This window comes from Tasmannia lanceolata, unplaced genomic scaffold (genome assembly GCF_043159265.1).
Source record: "Tasmannia lanceolata isolate RefF3 unplaced genomic scaffold, GAP_Taslan_0.1 ptg000007l, whole genome shotgun sequence".
In the NCBI taxonomy this organism is placed as follows: domain Eukaryota; kingdom Viridiplantae; phylum Streptophyta; class Magnoliopsida; order Canellales; family Winteraceae; genus Tasmannia; species Tasmannia lanceolata.
Genome location: NW_027518684.1, coordinates 8,572,932 through 8,591,652, shown reverse-complemented (window position 1 = coordinate 8,591,652; position 18,721 = coordinate 8,572,932). Strand labels below are relative to the sequence as shown.

General features: G+C 38.8%; 2 protein-coding genes across 3 annotated transcripts; one reads left to right on the top strand and one right to left on the bottom strand.

The window, feature by feature from the left end:
* Window positions 1–320: 320 nt before the first annotated feature.
* On the bottom strand, window positions 321–6,952 carry LOC143881734 (O-Glycosyl hydrolases family 17 protein). Of its 2 annotated transcripts, none has more exons than XM_077384988.1 (4): window positions 6,638–6,952; window positions 1,961–3,217; window positions 829–856; window positions 321–721 (listed from the first exon to the last, which is right to left on the bottom strand). In XM_077384988.1, the coding sequence occupies exons 1-4, from the start codon at window positions 6,690–6,692 to the stop codon at window positions 580–582; spliced, it is 1,482 nt and encodes a 493-aa protein (XP_077241103.1). In that variant the 5' UTR covers window positions 6,693–6,952; the 3' UTR covers window positions 321–579. The 2 variants fall into 2 exon arrangements, with proteins under 2 accessions (XP_077241103.1, XP_077241104.1); XM_077384989.1 differs by lacking the exon at window positions 6,638–6,952 and adding an exon at window positions 3,459–4,603.
* A 6,586-nt stretch (window positions 6,953–13,538) lies between these two features.
* Window positions 13,539–15,525, top strand: LOC143880920 (transcription factor MYB20-like). Its single transcript, XM_077383899.1, has 3 exons — window positions 13,539–13,745; window positions 14,465–14,594; window positions 14,835–15,525. The coding sequence occupies exons 1-3, from the start codon at window positions 13,613–13,615 to the stop codon at window positions 15,340–15,342; spliced, it is 771 nt and encodes a 256-aa protein (XP_077240014.1). The 5' UTR covers window positions 13,539–13,612; the 3' UTR covers window positions 15,343–15,525.
* Window positions 15,526–18,721: the final 3,196 nt, after the last annotated feature.

Here is an 18,721-nt window from a genome sequence, read left to right as displayed (position 1 = left end):
GCAAGCGAAGGATCCGGAGTTCTTGTAGAGCGGCCAAATGTTGCATGTCATTTTCCTAGTGCAGTAGAAAAATACAGTAGGAAACTAGGGAGACCAACTGTTTGATGAACAAGACTTTCAGCACAGGTGCAACACATCCTATCAATGGCAGTTCAAAAAACACAACTCAAAAGAATGAAGATGAGGATGTGAATCAATTTTGGGGAGATTGAGCTGGGTTAATTCAGCAACTTCTGAATCTCAAGTTTTCATGTTCATCCATAAAACAAGTACTTGAAATTTGGATCAAAGCGGGGATCATAAATAGATGGTCATAAATCTAATTCAAAGAATACGAAATATATTAGACTGGCAAAAATAAATCCCTGGATTTGTTTGTACAAAATATATCAACTCTCTATTTTCAGGTCCCAATCCATGATGAGAGAGAGAAAAACTTATCCGCCATCAATTATCTTGTATATATAATTTTACCCTGTTCTTGGAAGGGTCAAAATTGGGCCGCGTCCTCAGGAGGAAAACACCCACATCACTCCAAAAGATTCCTTCCAATTCAATTAAAAGGTAACGCTGTGTGCCCTACAAGAAAATTGAGCTCCAGAGTAGGGATCCAATGATTAGAGGACCTGTAACAGTAACATAGAAATGGCGAGTAGAACCAGAGGCCGCCGTGACATTGGAATGTGCCAGCGAAGTACCATTCACAAAGGTTCCATTCTTGCTGCACAGAAAAACACAGGGACCATTATACTTTATTGATGGCACCCCAAATAGAAAAGAGAGCTAGAATTAGCTTGTGGAAGCACCACAGAGGTTAAATGTCCTTACCTTCCTGGAAATATACAGGTCTCATGACCTGCATTAATAAAAAAAACAACAAAATCAGTAATATGTCAAAAGAAAAACCCATCAAGAAATGAGCTTACAAAAGGTATTTTTCTTTTGGGAAAGCAACAAAACAAATTATTCAGAAATACCACAAAAATTCTAGCCTGTAATACTAGCCAATGAGTGTAAACAGATTTACCACCATAAATACAAATAATACAAGAAGAAAGTTTATTAGTATGCGTTTATAAACTAGAAATTGGTAGAGGGGATGCAAGATATGCGACATAAAGGATTTTTTTGTGTTATTTGTCATTAAAAAAAAAACGAGTTATTTAGCATATCGCGACAGATAATCACAATGTGCCTTGAGGCTTTTTGCTCCTCCCACAGTTTCAGATGGCCATCTTATCTGAACTTAATGGGTTCTTTCTAGTCTTCTGAGTGAAGAAGAATAAATAACAAATGACTTGACAAAGAAGAACCACCATTTTCAGTCCAGCATTTTAGAAACAGGTTTTGTATCATGTCCTTGTCTTGGATTTTACATCCTATAAATATTAAAATTAAGCTAAATACCATGTTTATGAATGAATGCATACATTCGAAGAAAGACTTGACTCCAAAAAAAATATCGAAGTCAAGAAGGATATATGATAAGAACCTAGTTATCACTTAACATCCTTATCACTTTTTCTTTTTTCTTTTTCTTTTTTTTTTTGAATGGCACAAACTTATCACGTAGTATACATTATAGAAACTGTATCTAATACTTTGTTCAAACTGAAGATAAGGAAAACAGTATTTCAATAGAGGATTTTTACCCATAAATCCCTGATCTGTGAACCAGATTTAGTCATAAAGAACCATAATTTAGCCAAAAAGTTTAACTTTAAATTTCAAATTAATCCCTAAATTCTACTTACGTGTTAACATACAAAAAGTTTTATTTGAGGAAAATGCCGTCACAGTAAGACTGAGAAGCACGTCTTTTTTGTGCAAAAAAAAAGAAGCTTTGCATCCCTAAGAAACTGTATTAGTTTTTCGTATGTGAGACGATTAAGACAAAAAAAAAAATTAGGCAAAAAAAAGAAGGAAATAAAATCATTTGAAAACCATGAAGCAATCTTACTTGGGTCTGTCGTAGTTACTGCAGCCACCCCATTGAAATAACATGTTCCAGGACCCACCCCCATCTGATGATAATAAGTATCAAACGCATACGTAGCATGTGCCTGCACAGTATCTGGATCGTAACATGGCTGCCCTTGCAACAGAGGCGAACAATCCACCTTCCCAGGACCACACGCCCAATCTAATGCTGCCTGTAGCATCTTCGAATCCGCTCCATCTTTTGCCACACAATATGTCTGGTTCGTCGTGTCATTTGCCAAAACCACCCCTGAACCCGACAAGTGTAGTGTATAAATCGGCACTCCATTCTCATCAAATAGCCCCCAGTTCTTCTCCGAAACCGAACCAGCTCTGGTATCCTCATTGTAGAGCTCATATATATATGTGCTCACCGACACACCAGGGTACTTGGGTGTCCCTGTGTTGTTCAGAACATGGCGTATCAAATTGCTATTGTAGGTATTGGCATTGTCCATGGTAGCATCTGGTTCGGATGTGTCGCCTTTTGATGGCCAGCCCGACTCAGTTACAATCACTGGAATGTTAGTGAAGTTTAAGTAGGCCATGGCAAATCGAGCAGCATCCACCACGGCATCAAATACATTGGTGTAATGCAAAAGAGTGTTCGCATCTACAGCTTCTTTGTTAGGGGCTAGGGGACGAAAGAGCGCATAATCCAAAGGAATGACACCATTCGATTGCACATAATCATAATATGGGTAGACGTTGAGCATGAGGTAGGAGCCTGTGGATTGTAAGAATTTTAGCATGGGGACTAAGATAGGATTCCAAGAGCGATTGAAGAAGGCTTGGGAAGGTGGGAAGGAGTCGAGAATTATAGCGGACGAATGAGGAGTGGAGACTTTGATCTGGTTGTCGAGATTGGAGGCAACAAGAGCAGAATGGATGAATTTGAGAGCGGAGATTAGGACGGGGGCGGCATTGGGGAGGGTAGTGAGGATCTCAGAACCGACGGCAATGGAGGTGATGTTGGTAGCGGGGATATGTGCTACAACATTGCTAGCAACCCAGTTGGCTGCAGTGGCATTGGACTGGCCTACGGCGAGAAGCTCGTTATTGGGGACAGAGACGGAGACGCTGATACCGGTGTTGGCAAGTGCGACAAGCATGCCACGGTCTGCATCATAGAGACGGACGTGGCGAATCTGCTGGGCCTTGAGGAGGGCCGCCACCTGAGTCGGGGACGGCATGTCTGAAAGTCCAGTCCCAATATTCACACCGATGAATGCTGCATCTGCATGTTCAAAAAGAAAACAGAAGTGATGAGTTATAGCAACACCTGCAGAATAGTATGCTGGCCTTAGAATTTACAAAAAATGCACAACATAAATTTTAAATAAAAATATGGCTCCCCAAGAAGCGAAGCAACAAGGGTAGGGGAGGAGTAGATTCAGAGGGTTCAACTAGGAGTAAGCCAATGATTGACAGTCAATCTTTTATTAAGTAGGGCGAGAGTTAAAGGAGTTTTGACTGACTTTATAGAATCATTCTTTAAGAACTGTCTTGTATGCTAAGAGGAAAGTCTTCGCTCTTCTTTCCTCCGTTCACTGTTCTCCTAACGCAGGCAAGGAAGTAAATGATGCCGAATCGGTGGACTGCTCGGCTCCTTGCTTGTTGGTTATGTTTGCCTTCAAGCTCCAACCACTCTAGTCCATCGTCCTCAATCTACCACCCGCTCGAGTCAACTCTCATTTACCTTGGCAAAACTCGAACTCATACGATAAATTTGACCAACGTAAAAGGAAGTCTGAGTTTTGAATAGTGACTGAGAGAAGCGTGCAATGTGCATGGCTCTAGATCACAGCAAAAGCCTTCTTACACATCCTATGTCCATTGAAAAATGGATCGAGGCCGAGTGAGCTATTAAAGGGAAAGCCAGCAACATGCACGCACAAGGCCAAGTTTTAATCCAGTTTCTAATCGGATTATGGACCCTCATAAGACCTTAGGGCAACTTTACCACTGCCGATAAGGGAGGTAGCAGCCATATAGGGCTAGAGATACCGCCAAGCAAACCTGTGGAGTCAAGGTGCACCGATCATTTTCATTGGTTCTCCTAGAACTGAATGGAAAAAAAATTGGGTGGAAAGGAGGAACCACCAAACAAAACGGCTTACAATACCCATCGCCCTTTTTGCTCTTGGAAAACATAAAAACTCTCACACTATGTCATTAGGGAAGTGATAAACTGGGCCTCCCTTCTCTTCCCCGGTCCACCGCCTTTGTAGTAAGAAGAGAATTTATCATTCCCCATGTTATTTAACCACATTGCATCACAAACATTAGCAATATCTTAAAACTGCTACTCAACTCAACTCAACTCAACAAATCCTTTGTCCCAAACTAGTTGGGGATCTTATAACCGTTACCGTTCGGAAAATACAATAAGAATTTTCCCTCAACAAATTAGCATGAAAGGTTCTACCAAAGACCTAAAATTGGCATGAAACTGTGAAGGGCAGGACGTGACTTATGCAGCATAGACGACAGCTTTTGCACATACAAATATACAAAGAGATAAAAACCAGGCGACCACTCGGATTGAGCATTCCTAACCATTCCTTGGAGAGTTTGAAAGTGAACGGATTGAGTAAACCTAGCCATGAACCTGGACCACGGCACATTCTTAACCGTCCAATTTCTAGCCATCTGATCGAATGAACTGTTGCATTAAATGCTTAATCAGCTTCAAAGACGCCCGCCCATGCGTTAACACATGAGGTTTTTTTAACGGGTTTTGCTAACCAGTGCCCTTCTTGTTAAGGTGCATGGGAAATGATATTTTACACATTTTTTGATAATAAATGCACAGAAAATGAGTATTTTTACTAAGCAGTGTGTAAAATGATTGGAAAATATCATATCCAATGCACCTTAACGGTAGCAAAACCCTATTTTAATAAGGGGAAAAATGAGGAATGATGGAATGAAGGGCGCCCTTGCAAAAAGCAGCTTCAAGGGCGCCCTTATTAGTTGGCGTCATCCACTTTTTTCACAGCCACACTTTCCAGAAATCAATCAATAAGGGCACTCTTGAAGCTGATTTTTGCAAGGGCACCCTTCATTCTATCATTTCTCGAAAAAAAAAAAAAAAAAAGATAGTGGTAATTTGTTTGGGATTTTGCTAGCGCAAATCTGCTGAAAAGTGAGCCTATGTGGCTGCTCACATGCAACAGGCCATCATCCACCAAATGCCTTCCGCGATGGATGCTAGCAAATCCCTGTTTGTTTTTAGTTTTTATAAGCCGAAAGCGAGGCATGGGCCCGTGCCAACACGAAAGTTATTTCCACCTGACCTACCGCTCCAAGGGAAAAGTGGGGTTTCAATAATGTTTCATGACCAAAATCATTTTTTGAGCATACCTTTTTTACAAAGCCCGCAAATAAAATCCTGTAAATTATTACCAGCATTTCCTTTTTCTGGAATATTTTCATATCAAGTGGGCCCCCCCCCCATCAATTAAGGCCGGATCGCAAATACACTGGAACAGGTGGCCAGTTGGGTCGCATCCCCATATGAAATTTGGGGAATTTGAGAAAGTGAAATGATATATTCCCCTCCTTTTCTTCCCTAAGCACCCCCATCTAGTGGAAAATTGCAGTCATAAATACGATAAGGGGGTGGTGGCCCAGTGAAGAAAAGGGTGCAGAAATATCACTATCCTTTTTGTGAAAATGGGTGAAGCCATATCCCGTGGTCCCACTCGATGCCGAAAACACTGTAAGTGGGCCCTTTTGTATTTCTACTTTAAAAAAGAAAAGAGTATAAACATGTCCGAAATCTGCCAAATGTTGACTTCACTTCATGAATCATGACGCAAATGTTTTCTTCTTATGGCTAAAAGACATTAATATTGGAGGACAGTCAAGAAAATTACCCACAACACCACCCAGTCAAAAAGAGAAAACTATAAAAACCTGTGGGCCATTTTGACAGTCTGACAGAGAGAAAACCATAAAACCTGTGGGCCATTTTGACAGTCTGATAGAGACTCTCTCCTACGACCTCAACAACAAGGGCAGTTCTGTCATTTCACGTGTTATTGAGTTTCATTAATGCATTCCTCCGTACATATTGGCCAACACCGTAGTTTAATTAATTTAATCAAAAATATTTACGAAACTGTTTTCCTATTCTGCCCACCTTAAATTAAAAAAAAAGGACATCAGGGGACAAATAAGTCATTTCAATAAAGGACAGCGTCATTATTTTTCATCTTCCTCACTGCGTTTTTTACTAAGAACACCTGATCTAAATTTGCAAGCAGAACTCTTCATGAAAAAGAAAACCTAAGACCCTTTTTTTAATCTTAATCAGCTCGAACATGATGAAAATAAGCAAAGCAAATGTTATTTTGTTCCTCTTATTTCGAAACCCAGTCAATAAAAAAAATATAGCTTTTTCATGAAAAAAAAGTCAGGAAATGGGGGTTTTATGAAATGAGGTATTATAAAAACCCCATTTCCAAGCAGCACTAAATCCAGAGGAGAAACCCCTTTTAGCACTAAGTGCTCAATAACCCATATCATTCCCAACAAGGAAAATGAAAAAGAAGAACGCAAGAACAAGGAGTGTAAAATCCATAAAGCAGCTCAATATCGGACAGAGATAAGAAAAGCCAAAGGGAAGAAACACTGGAAGAAAAATACGCACCTTCAGCTATGGCAGAGACTGAGATAGCTAAAAGAAAGAGAATAATAAGAGCCATGTTAGATCCTTCACAAAGAGCCTCAATCTTCCAAGAGCAAACAAAGCAGATATAGATAGAAGGCAACAAAGAGAGAAGGAGAGGAGGCAGAAGGATAGAAGGGGGAAAAAAAATCCTTTTTTTAATTTTTCAGTTGAGGAGGAATTGAAAAAGTAGGGGTTCTATAAACGATGTGGGTTTTTTGTCGTTCTGAGAATGTTTTCACCGATCACGTGAAGGGTATCAGAGATCGGACGGTCATAATTCCTCTGCGCTTTGAATAGAAGGGTTTGCGTTTGGAAGCAGTGACATTTGTAGCCGTTTGTGAAAAGCTCGTCGCGACGTACGAGGACCTCGGGTACTGACGTGGCAACCAGCTGGAATCAACGGTCATATTCCAGACTCTGCTTTTAAATTTTAATTCCACCTTTTTCTTGGGGGAATATAGCCATATAGGCCACACACAGCTAACAAAGCAAGGGCCCCAACGCTAGTCTCACAAATGAATGGTTTGGACCAACGCTAGTCCAACAAATGAGCGGTTTCGATCATCGAACCATCGTTTCATCACGCAGGAATCCATAGCTTCTACTGTAAAAAACCTCACACTTGAGATTATCGGATTTTGGAAATAGAGCAAGCCCCTAACCTATATCCTCTACTCTCCCTTGGACTAAAATCTTTGAATCCGCAACGAAATAAGAGAAAAACATTGAATCTACAGGGAAAGAATCAAGCTAAATAAATGAAAGATATCTCCTACATGTACACCACATGACTTGTATTTATAAATATCAAATACTTCTCAAACTCGAATTCTATCACTAATCTAACTAAGATTAGGATAAACTCTAGTTGAACTATAACTTATGTCAACTTACTTAATTTCCATTAAAGACTTAATATCAAATAACTCAACTCAACTAAGCCTTTGTCCCAAACTAGTTGGGGTTGGCTACTTAATATCAAATAACTATAACTTAAAATAACTTCTTAACCCTACTGGGACCCAAAACAAGGAAATCGTCCTACATCAATTAATATGGTTAAAGTTAAGAATGGGGAGAGGATCATACTTTCTAAACTCTCTCACGTCATCATGAACACATACCTGAGTCGACTCCCTCTTTTACCCTAGCCGCCTTCTTGTCCAAGTTTGTGTTTTGCCCTATGAAGTCCGACAAAACAACTAAGTACTCGACCGCATCTCGCAGAGTTGCCTAGGATCTACATTAGATGTATTCTGACTTGCATCGGCATTTTAAAACATTTGAGAAAAAAGGCACACACACTTTGCCTTAGTATGCATAATGTTTTGCTCATAGTGTTTTTATGAGTCGCCTGAGTACTCATGTCGAAGATACTCTTACACTATGACATTCAAGCCGATATTATGAGCACTGGTTAATTTCTACTCAAGGGCTCATATAGGATTATAACTATAGTTATTATTTAGAGGAATGGTACCCCCCACCCTCTTCTGATGGATAAAGCCCTCCTTTAATGTTATTTGTTATGTTTTAAAGGCAAAGAAAAACGTTAAAGGGGGTGAATTTATCCTCAAGCAGCGAACCATTCTCACAGAAACCACTAAGAGAGGGGGAGGGGGGAGGATTTTATCCGTTTAAGGCGGGGGAAATATCATTTCCCATTATTTAATGTTTTATTTAGGCAAGCTTCCTCATAGTTGTGTTTAAGTACTTTACTAATTTCGCTTGGTTTCTTCACTGTAGAACATGCAACGTGTCATAGTTTTCCAATTAAATTAGGGTAATAGTTCTATTTTCCTAAGAAGTTTGAATGAAAAATCATTGTGGGGCTAGCCAACAAAGTCTTATTGCGATTGAATTATATTGAGGCATTGATCAAGGCCTATTAAAGAGCAACAACAATCACGCTTGTGATAAATCCAAAATCACTACCCTATCAAGTGTTGATCCTGTTGGGACCCGGGTAGCACTCACCCTTAAAAATCTAAAGGGAGGGTGTCCAAGTCCTTATAAGCCCTTCCACGTCAGACTAACTTTTTTGATGTGGGATCGTTGCTTTTGTGAGGAACTCACAACAATCCCCCCCTCCACGTTAGAGCAACATGGGATAAGAAATTTCTCCGAGGAATTTTCTCCATCCTCGATGGGACATCAGAGTTACCATGCCCTGGGTCTAATACCACTATGTTTGGACCCAGGTAGAACTCGCCCTTAAAAGCTAGCCGTTAAAGAGAGGGTGCTAAGTTCTTGTAAGCCCTTCTACATCAGTCTCACTTATTTGGTGTGGGATCGTTGCTTTCACATGGAACTCCCAACAGATCCATGGGTTTCGATCACCAATCACCATCGAAATCACCAATGGTTGACTCGACTAGTTGTAGTGCACCGGATAAACGATCTAGAGGATTGCCGGAAATAGGAATTGGGAATCAGAATCAACATCCTATTTCTATTCCTATTATTATTCCCCTGGAAATGAAATGGAAAAAAGAATAAAATAAAAGTTTGTTTAAAACTTCCTAGTAGGAATTTCTTTATGACCGGGGCAGAATCAGAATACTACCTCTTGGGATGGGAAACTGATTCCAGCATCCCCCCTTTAATTCCACCCCAGTGTCAGTTCTACTCCCTTATTCTATTCAATTTTTTGACCCAAATGGAATTGGAATAGGATGCCAATTCCAACTCCTGATTCTAGCAATCCAGATGCACCCTTAATGTTGGTACCTTAGACAAATATAAAACTGAAGTTAAATTAAAGCTTAAGATTAGCATTTATTGTCACATATCTTCAAATGTAAAGAGTCAAATATCTCAACCCAAAGCAATGGCTTTCGATGATAAGGGAAAGGAAGAATTGGGTAACGCACAGAAGGGAAAGACGGGAATAAATTTCAATCTTCACTAGGATAGTCAGAAAACCCCCTCCATGTCCTCATTTTTCAATAGAAAAAAGAAGTGTAGCTCCCCCTTTATTAGATTCCACCATACGATATCAATATGATATGGAGAAATCATTATGATGCTCCCCACCGATAACATGTTATAGCCTGTAAACTACTAGCAAGAGACCATAGCTGAAAAAAACACTCTTCTCCATTGAATACGGACCATGTTTTACTAGTTTTAAACTGTTTGTTTGGTAGCCAACAAGGCCCTGTTCTTTTAGGCTTTTCAGAATTTATTTCGACTCCAAAACTGGACTCAAAATTGCATTTAATCGAGTCCAATAAACAGTTTTGGAATCAAAATCAATTCTCAAAATTCAAAACAAACATGGCCTAAACAAATGGTTAGATTGTTCCATTGGTTTTTTATCGAAGCACGACCATATGAATGATTCATAAGGCCTTTTTGTTTTGGATTTTGAGAACCGATTATGAGTCCATGACTGATTATTGGACTCAAAATTAAACGTAAAATTTTAAAAAATAAATGTAAATTTGAGTCCAGTAATCGGTTTTGGATTCCCAATCAGTTCTGAAAATCCAAAACAAACAATGTATTACACATCTAGATAGCTCACATCACATAAATTATCAATTCCTAGTTAACATATAAATAAAGAGATTTCCACACTTATTTATTAATGTTAGTACTCCTCTCTTTATGTACAATTTTGATTCCAATAATCGGTTTTGTACTCAAAATCAATTCTCAAGATCTAAAACAAACGGCACCTTGATATAGTAAATTAAGCATCCGACAATCCCATATGATCGATTGTTTTTGTTTTGTGATTTTAAATTTTAGTCCAATAATCAGTTCTGGACTCACAATCGGTTCTCAAAATCCAAGACAGACCAAAGAAAGAGAGGAGGGATCCTTCATCACTATAGATTGGAAGACTGATGAGGGTGGTCAATTTTGGTTGGACTAGGCTGTTTCAACCTGTATTCTGGTATTTTCGCTGACATATATAGCAAAAAGAAAAAGAAAAAAACTAATTTTATATATAAAAAACACATATTTTTTTGTTCCCTTTTTTTTTTCCTTTGTCTAATAGGCTAACAGGGCATGATCTAGACCGTTCATCTTCTCGGCTACATCTTGACCAGTCCGAGCTGAAAAAATTAGGCTAATCAGATGAAGTTGACTCTCTAACAATGACTTTTGGCCATTGAATATGTATGTATGTAAATTTATTTTAGGGAAAAATACACTTAGACCCCCTGTGGTTTATGATACATTCAACTTAACACCCCTAATGTTTAAAAAGTTGCAAGCTAACCCCCTCTGGTTTCAATTTGTATAAGGTAGGCCCCCTCTTTTGAAACACTATCAATGCTAATGAAGACCCCATACACCCCTCCAAATCCCATACCAAAATCCAAACACTACGAAAAACACAATGGGCCTACATTGTTTAGATGATCCAAAGCGTTCATTTGATAGGCCCTGACGTAGATAGGGTGTGCCCAAAAAATCAGCTCAATATGATCATCTTAACCCTTGAATCTGTGGACGAACCGTCGACTGAGGGAGTCTACCTTACACAAATTGAAACCACATGGGGTCTACTTGTAATTTTTTAAACATTAGGGGTTAAGTTGAATGTGTCAGAAACCTCTGGGGTCTAAGTGTATTTTTCCCTTTATTTTAATTCTCCGTTTTTAGTCCTTAAGGGCTGCTCCCCATAGTTAATATCATCTGACTTGTGAGTGTTACGACCGGGTCCTCTACAATATAGTCAACTACATAAACGGGTACAAGATTTAGGAGAGTAACACAAAAGAAAAAGTGCATTGAATTGTGTTAATATTCACAGGTTTGAGATGATCGCTTGAAAGAAGGCTTCAATCGAAGCATGTCTAAAATACGTCGTCCCTCTTTTGCAGACTTTGACAAATACAAATATTAATAGTAAAACAAGAGCGAAATTTTTGACTCGAAGACTAAGACACATCTTTGCATGATGAGCCCTACGCTTGACCACCCAAAGAGTCTCTGCCCCACTCCATCCAGGAAACCAGGCCGGTATTTTGAATTTCTCGTCATTAATTTTCTCGGATAATATATGAATGTTGAGCCATTTTTAGGGCAGTGATAAATCGACCCCCATATATCTTAAATCTATCCCCATACAGGGCAATGCTGAGAGACAGAGAGAGATATGGGTATTGATTTAATATAGGGAAATGATTAATAATTTCAGCACTCCATTGTTTATTATTTAAAGGGCTTATAAGAGCTTTTTGAGAACCGCAAAATCCTCCGGACAGCCCTTTAAATGCTAGGCGAGAAGATGCTTCACGCATCTTATCAAAACATTGGAGTTTTGATATCATTTCCCTTTAAGATATATGGGGGTCGATTTATCACTGCCCCATTTTTAACTCGGGCTATATTTTCTAATTTTCTATGGCTACTGATATTGGCACTACTATGTTTTGATTGCACAAAACCATCTTGTCTTTTCTTATTTAATTACCATCTGAGAGTTTTTTTCGGAATTGTAATAACTTTGGCATGCGGTTGAATAATAAAAGACAAGTTAGTTTGTGCAATTATCAAAACATGGTAGTGCCAATATCATTAGCCTTTTCTACCAAAACAAAAGGTCTGCGTGGATTGTCAGGATCAGGAATTGGATTCTTTATTCATTCCTATTCTAATCCCCATGTAAATGGTGTGGATAAAAAATTAATTTAAAAATTTCCAATAAAATTTCATTCTGGCCGAGGTGAAATGAGAGCACCACCCCTTTTGGGTGGAAAACATAGATATTTTCCCCCTTTTTATTCTTTTAGGCCTTGTTTGGATTCCAAGAATTTTGTGGAAATTAAAAGTTTAGAAAAGATGTACTTAAAATTTCTCATTCTTCCATTGTTTGATTACAAATGAAAACAGATCTTGAACCACAGCAGTTCAAGTTTTATTTTTTTGGTACGTTCAATTTATAATGATATCCATCTAAATAAGACATAAACATACCACTCTCCTCTAAATCGCAAAGACAAAAAAATTTCTAAGACGACATTTTCCTCAAGAAATGTTTTTCTTGCAATCCAAGTAGGGGCTATGATGGCCCCCTTGATTTCATTTTTTTTATTACTAGCATGTACCCCGTGCGAACGCCATATGACTCTCTCTCTCTCTCTCTCTCTCTCTCTCTCTCGCTCGCTTGCGCACGTGTGCGTACCGATCTCCTTCTAAACATACAAGATTCCATGGAAATTCCAGCAACCATATTTTGATATTTTCACAAGCAATCTTGTCTTTTAGTAAATATCAAAATAGGTTGCGGTGATAACATTTCCCTTTAACCAAATTATGCTATTTTTTCTCTGAAAATAATAAACGAGAGAATGGGAAATCAGTGAGCCGAGAAATTACACACCACAAGGCGAAGCAATGAAAAGGAGTGTAATAAGGCCAAAAATCAAAGAGAAATGGAAATGAAATGATGATGGTCCGTAGGGACTTTAAGTCCGCATGAAGTCATTGGTCGAAACTTTAGGGCCCACAAACCCATCGCTTTCGGAATTAAAAAAGAGATGACCAACAGCTGAGATTCAACGGCGTTGACCATCCGCTTATGAGAACCGTTGATTTCACTATGGAAAGCCACGTGTACCGCTGTGCAGCCGCTTTGCATTAACTTTGAAAGCCCCTCCTCTGACTGTTTCTTTCTTTTCGACTTGAGTGGATTCTACACGCTTATAAGGAAAGCAAAAGCAGCGGATATGGTGACATTTTCAGAATCGGACACCGCACGTGCAAGCACACGCATCGTCACTGTATTAACACGGGTGCATAGTGACTTGGATTTGAAAACAAGGCTCTGTCTTGCGAGTTGATGAGATATATACATATATAAAAGAAGGTAGGGCTGTCTTGTTTAGGGCCTCTCTCTCTCTCTCTCTCTCTCTCTCTCTCTCTGTTGAGTTTTTTTTTCTCTTTTTTATTTTTTCGTTTTCTTTTTCTCCTGAACGTAATCGTTTTGGGAAAATGGGAAGAAAACCATGTTGTGAGAAAGTAGGACTGAAGAAAGGACCGTGGACAGTTGAGGAGGACAAGAAGCTCATCAACTTCATCCTCACAAATGGGCAATGCTGCTGGAGAGCGGTTCCTAAGCTTGCAGGTCTTGGATTGTTTCAGTTTTTCATACCAAAACCAATTGTTTTTGGTGAAGAAAAAAAGAATTTCTATGGGTCTTAGCTCTTTTTTTTCTTATTTGTTTGAGTGTTTGTTCTTATGGGTTTTGTTGTGGTATTGCTTGGGTTAGGTGGCTTTAGTTGATCATGTAATTTTATTTTTTTTGATGGGCAAGCTGGGGTTAGGCAGACCCCTATCAGATATATTTAAAAATAAAGAGAAATACATGAAGCTTTGGAGCAAACCCACCAACAGGCTGGGGGCAAACAACAACAAGGGAAAGCAAAAATGTGTTGAGCCTTGGTTCTCCCTCTCTCTCATGTTCCTAGTTAGGGATGGTTTTGTAGCTATTATTGTATACCTTTCTCTTTATCAAATAAACCTGTAGGGGTCTCCACCAAACCTCAGCTTACCCATCAAAACAAAATTATGAAAAGAAAAATAGAAATCCAATCGGTTTGTTGCGTGTTGTTATTGAAATCCAACACATGACACTTTTTTTTTCTCATTTTTTGTGGTAAGTGATGGGGATAATTTCTGCGCTTTTCTTTACATTGCTTAGTAGAAAAAGTTGTTAAGATGCTAATGAATTATTTTTTTTAAATGGGTATTAATATGATAAAGGAAGAAAGAAAATCTACTCTCTCTCTCTCTCTCTCTCTCTCTCTCTCTCTCTCATTTTTGTTCCTGTGGGTGTATTTGTAGGCTTGCTGAGGTGTGGAAAAAGCTGCAGGCTAAGGTGGACTAACTATCTCAGGCCTGATTTAAAAAGGGGTTTGTTATCAGCATCTGAGGAGAAGATGGTCATTGATCTCCATGCTCATCTTGGGAACAGGTTCATTCCATTGAACTTTGTTTCTACTTTTTAATTATTATGTTCTTCTTCAATTCCTCTTTGCCAAATTTGGAAAAAGTTTCTGATATATTATTGTACATAGACCAAGGTTGGTCTATTCCATTTGTTATGCCTAACAAAAAAAAATATTAGTTTATATTCCATTTGGGTTTTCTGATCACTTTAAAATAACTCGAAGCTTTTGTTCTTTTTCTTGTTCTTTTTATTTTTTATGTCCAGATGGTCTAAGATTGCTGCTCAGCTGCCTGGAAGAACTGACAATGAGATTAAGAACCATTGGAATACTCACATCAAGAAAAAACTAAGAAACATGGGAATCGATCCTCTTACTCATAAACTGATCTCTCCCCCAACTGAGCAACAACAACAAAAACATAATCCTCCTCCCTTGGAAGCAAAGGAAAACAAGAGAAATGCTGCATCCTTAGAGTTGACCATGCCTGAGATAAAAGAACAAGAAAAAAGCAGTTCAAGTGCATTTAATTCCATAGACACTAATGCCCTTCAAACCAAAACCCCACTCTTTTGCACTTATGAAATCCCTTCTATCCTACCAGATGAAATTCTAGTCCCATGTGCTGATTCATCCTCTACATCTTCTTCATACAATTTTTCTTGCATGGAATGGCCAGAATCCAGCAACTTGTATTTATGGGAGATGGACGATTTCAACTGTTGGGATTTGATATGCGATGATGGTGATAAAAGATTGACCGTTGACGGTTGAAGTTTTAAGTCAGCATCAGAGGATGGCTTTCGATCAAGATTCCTGGAAATTTCTTGCGATTGGCATTTGCATATGGGTCTTCTCGTAACTAGATATTACGGATAATTACTAGGAAACTAAGGAATCCCTATCTTGTAATTTCTTTAGTTTATTATAGCTTCTTTTACAGGTTGTGAATGTTGAAAAAAAATCTTGAATGAAATTATTTATGGAATTTCTAGTGTCCATTGCAAAAGGTATTTCGCGGCTGGAGAGAAATTGTCTCCATTCACAAGGGGATAGATAAGCCACGAAATACCTTTTGCGACGGACCCTAGCAAATCCCTTATTTAATCCCTTATTTAATTTGCTTTAGTAACACGCCCTATGAGCGAATATTATTCATGAAATGATACACGCTTAGATGCTTTTATGACTATTTTTGGGCTACACTAACCACTCATGTTTTCATAGGGATGAGACGCACCAAGTACCCTTATACTCTCTATTGATCACTTTGATCCATGGGCAGCCCGGTGCACGAAGCTCCTACCATTGCGGGGTCTGGGAGGGCTAGATGTACACAACCTTACCCCTACTTTACAGAGAAGCTGTTTCCGTGATTTGAACCCATGACCACCAAGTCACAGTAGAGCAACCTTACCGTTTCACCAAGGCTCGCCCTCTACTTTGGTCCATGGGCAATTCCAGTAATTTCACCCTTAATCTCATTTTTCAATCTCGACTATTGATCTTAGATTAATGATTTCCTACATAATATCTTGCACCCTAAATGCTGACTAATAAGAGCCTAGAATTATCCACCTGATAGACCAAGGGCAAAGAATCATCCGGTCAAGGTCACCACAATGGTGCTTGTCTAGACTAGATTTATGGTCATCACGGATTCACATGGCACAAATAAATTCTGATCAAGTAAATGAGGTAGAATTGGAGCCCAATAGGCAATAAGTGTCATTTGGGAAGGAGGCATAAAATTGACTTTTTTTTAACATTATTTACAGTTACTAAGTATTTAATAGCAATAGCGAAATTTACATTATTTTCCTAATTCAAAACTAAGGAAAATGATATTCTTCTGTCCTTTTATACCAGCCTAGATATCGTTTGGATATTACAAACTAAAAGCAACTTGAGAGTGACAATGCTGTGGGCCCATCAAGAAAATGGTGAAGGCGGATCATGTTGGCCACATCATAGAGATCTACAAAATCAATGGTCATGATAGGACCTGTAGCTATCTGGGAGAATCCAAGATTGATTGTCAAGACATGAATGGTAGTTGGGTATTAAACTTATAAATTTACTCTCTTCATCCCTCTCGTCTCTATTTTTAGGGAAGTGATCGATATATCCGCCCCTTTTAATGACCTGGGACACCCAACATCAGCGTATCAATGACTGTAGAGGAGCTGATGTGCACCACGTCAGAAGGATCCAATGGGGCTGATTGCCACGTACATTGCTCCTCGGTGTCCCAAGTAATCAAAAGGGGCGGATTTATCACTTCCCTATTTTGAGCTCATAAAAAAGTTAGTCATAAAAGCACATAATTCTAGCATACATTATCATCGCAAATTGGCTTCCTATTTTCTTGCAAAAAATATCTTGATCATTGACATAATTTTGCATGGGTCCAAGTCAGCTCTTTCACCCCCCACCCCCTTGTCCAGTCCAAATCCGAATTTTAAAAATTTGACATTGAGGTGCAGTGGTTGAGCTTTTGTTTCACAAGGGGGAGGCATTTATTTTTCTGTCAAGGTAAAGATGATGGGAGGTCTCATTTGGGGAGGAATAAGATAGACCACCACAAACCGGTCAAGATGCTCATGGAACAGCTATCGGGGATCGTCGAAATAAGCAAGAATACTATTTCTACGTAAAATACCATTTATGGGTATTTCAATCGAGATACCAGAACGAGGCATTAGTTCTTTCTCTCGTTACTCCGCTAGAGTTTGATCTCATTCTAATACAATGTGGTGTTCCCACCAAAGCATATATTCCTCCGTATTAGAGGGCCATTTTTATGTTGGTTTTTCTAAGGGAGAGAGTGAGGTCAGCTGTAAAAAATGAATCCTTTTTTTTGTTTGTCAAAATTAATCTTTTGTTTGTTAATCGATTCTCACAATCCAAAAGAAACTGGGCCTTGATTTTGAGTCAACCAGTTTTGGACTCACAATGGGTTCTCAAAATGCAAAACAAATGGAACGAACAGAGAGAAAAAGACATTTAACAAGTACTGAAAGTCGTCTTCTTTATTGTTCTGATGACTTTACTACCCCAAACTGGGCAAAATCAAAACCAACCCACTAGATAACACCAAATACAACAACTAAGACTATGTCTAGTAAAAAACACGTATAAATGGTCAAAACTTTGTCCATACAGGGAGGAAAATAAAGTTTGCATTCTCATACAAGAGAAAGGGAAGGTTTTAAGCGTGGGAATTTCAAATTCCACCTTTGAATCTTTCATTGTTTCATGTAAATGCCAAACCTCTGTATGTCATTATGTCGATTACTACATCAGTTTTCTTTGTACCATGGGGTGCCAGTAATAAAACAAAGGGGTGTGAAGTTCAGCTCACTTATCGTTATGCATATTAATATCTACTTGCCAATTAAGTTTTCTGATACCATTCACAATGTCAAAGGTAGCTTGTTTCTAAATTTGGTTGATTTTTAGCGAAAGTCGTCAGCTAGCTAGCCATTGTCAACTGTACATGACAGCCTTGTCCGAGGAACATCAAGGAAACATTGATGGGGGCAAGCTAAAGCGAACATAAGAGACTCAGCTAAGGCCTGTTCCTCTACAAGCACTTGACTTTTTACCGCTTCTTAGTGTTGACTTTTTTTTTTTTTTTTAAAGTTCTTTATAATTCAAAATTTACAAGATGAGATTCTAGTTTGTCTTTTTGTGGTTTGTCCTTTAGGACTTACTTTATGCTTTTGGAAGTCTCTCCCAAAATTTGAACTTCCCTCCAAAAGGACTAAGGTCTTATGAAAACTTTTAGTCCAAGATGGGAAGTTTATGAGAAAAAGTGTGTCCATATATATATATACTTCCACTCTCATTGTCTTGTAAATGGGAAAGAGGAAAAAGAGAGACCCTCGTGCATGAGCCATCGGGTGGCCCTGTGGGCTAGACCATACCACACACGTGCGCGGCCCGGCTAGCCGCGCGCGTGGGGCTGAAGCTCTTCTTTTATTTTTTCTTTTTTCCTCTCATATTTTTCTTAAAAAAATAATAATTTTGTTACCGTTTGGAAACGTTTCCAAGTGCTTAGTGGGCCGTTTAGGAAACGTTAATTACGCAATAAGTATTGCAACGTTTCGATTCCCAACGGATTCTTTCCTTTCTATAAAAATTGGATTTA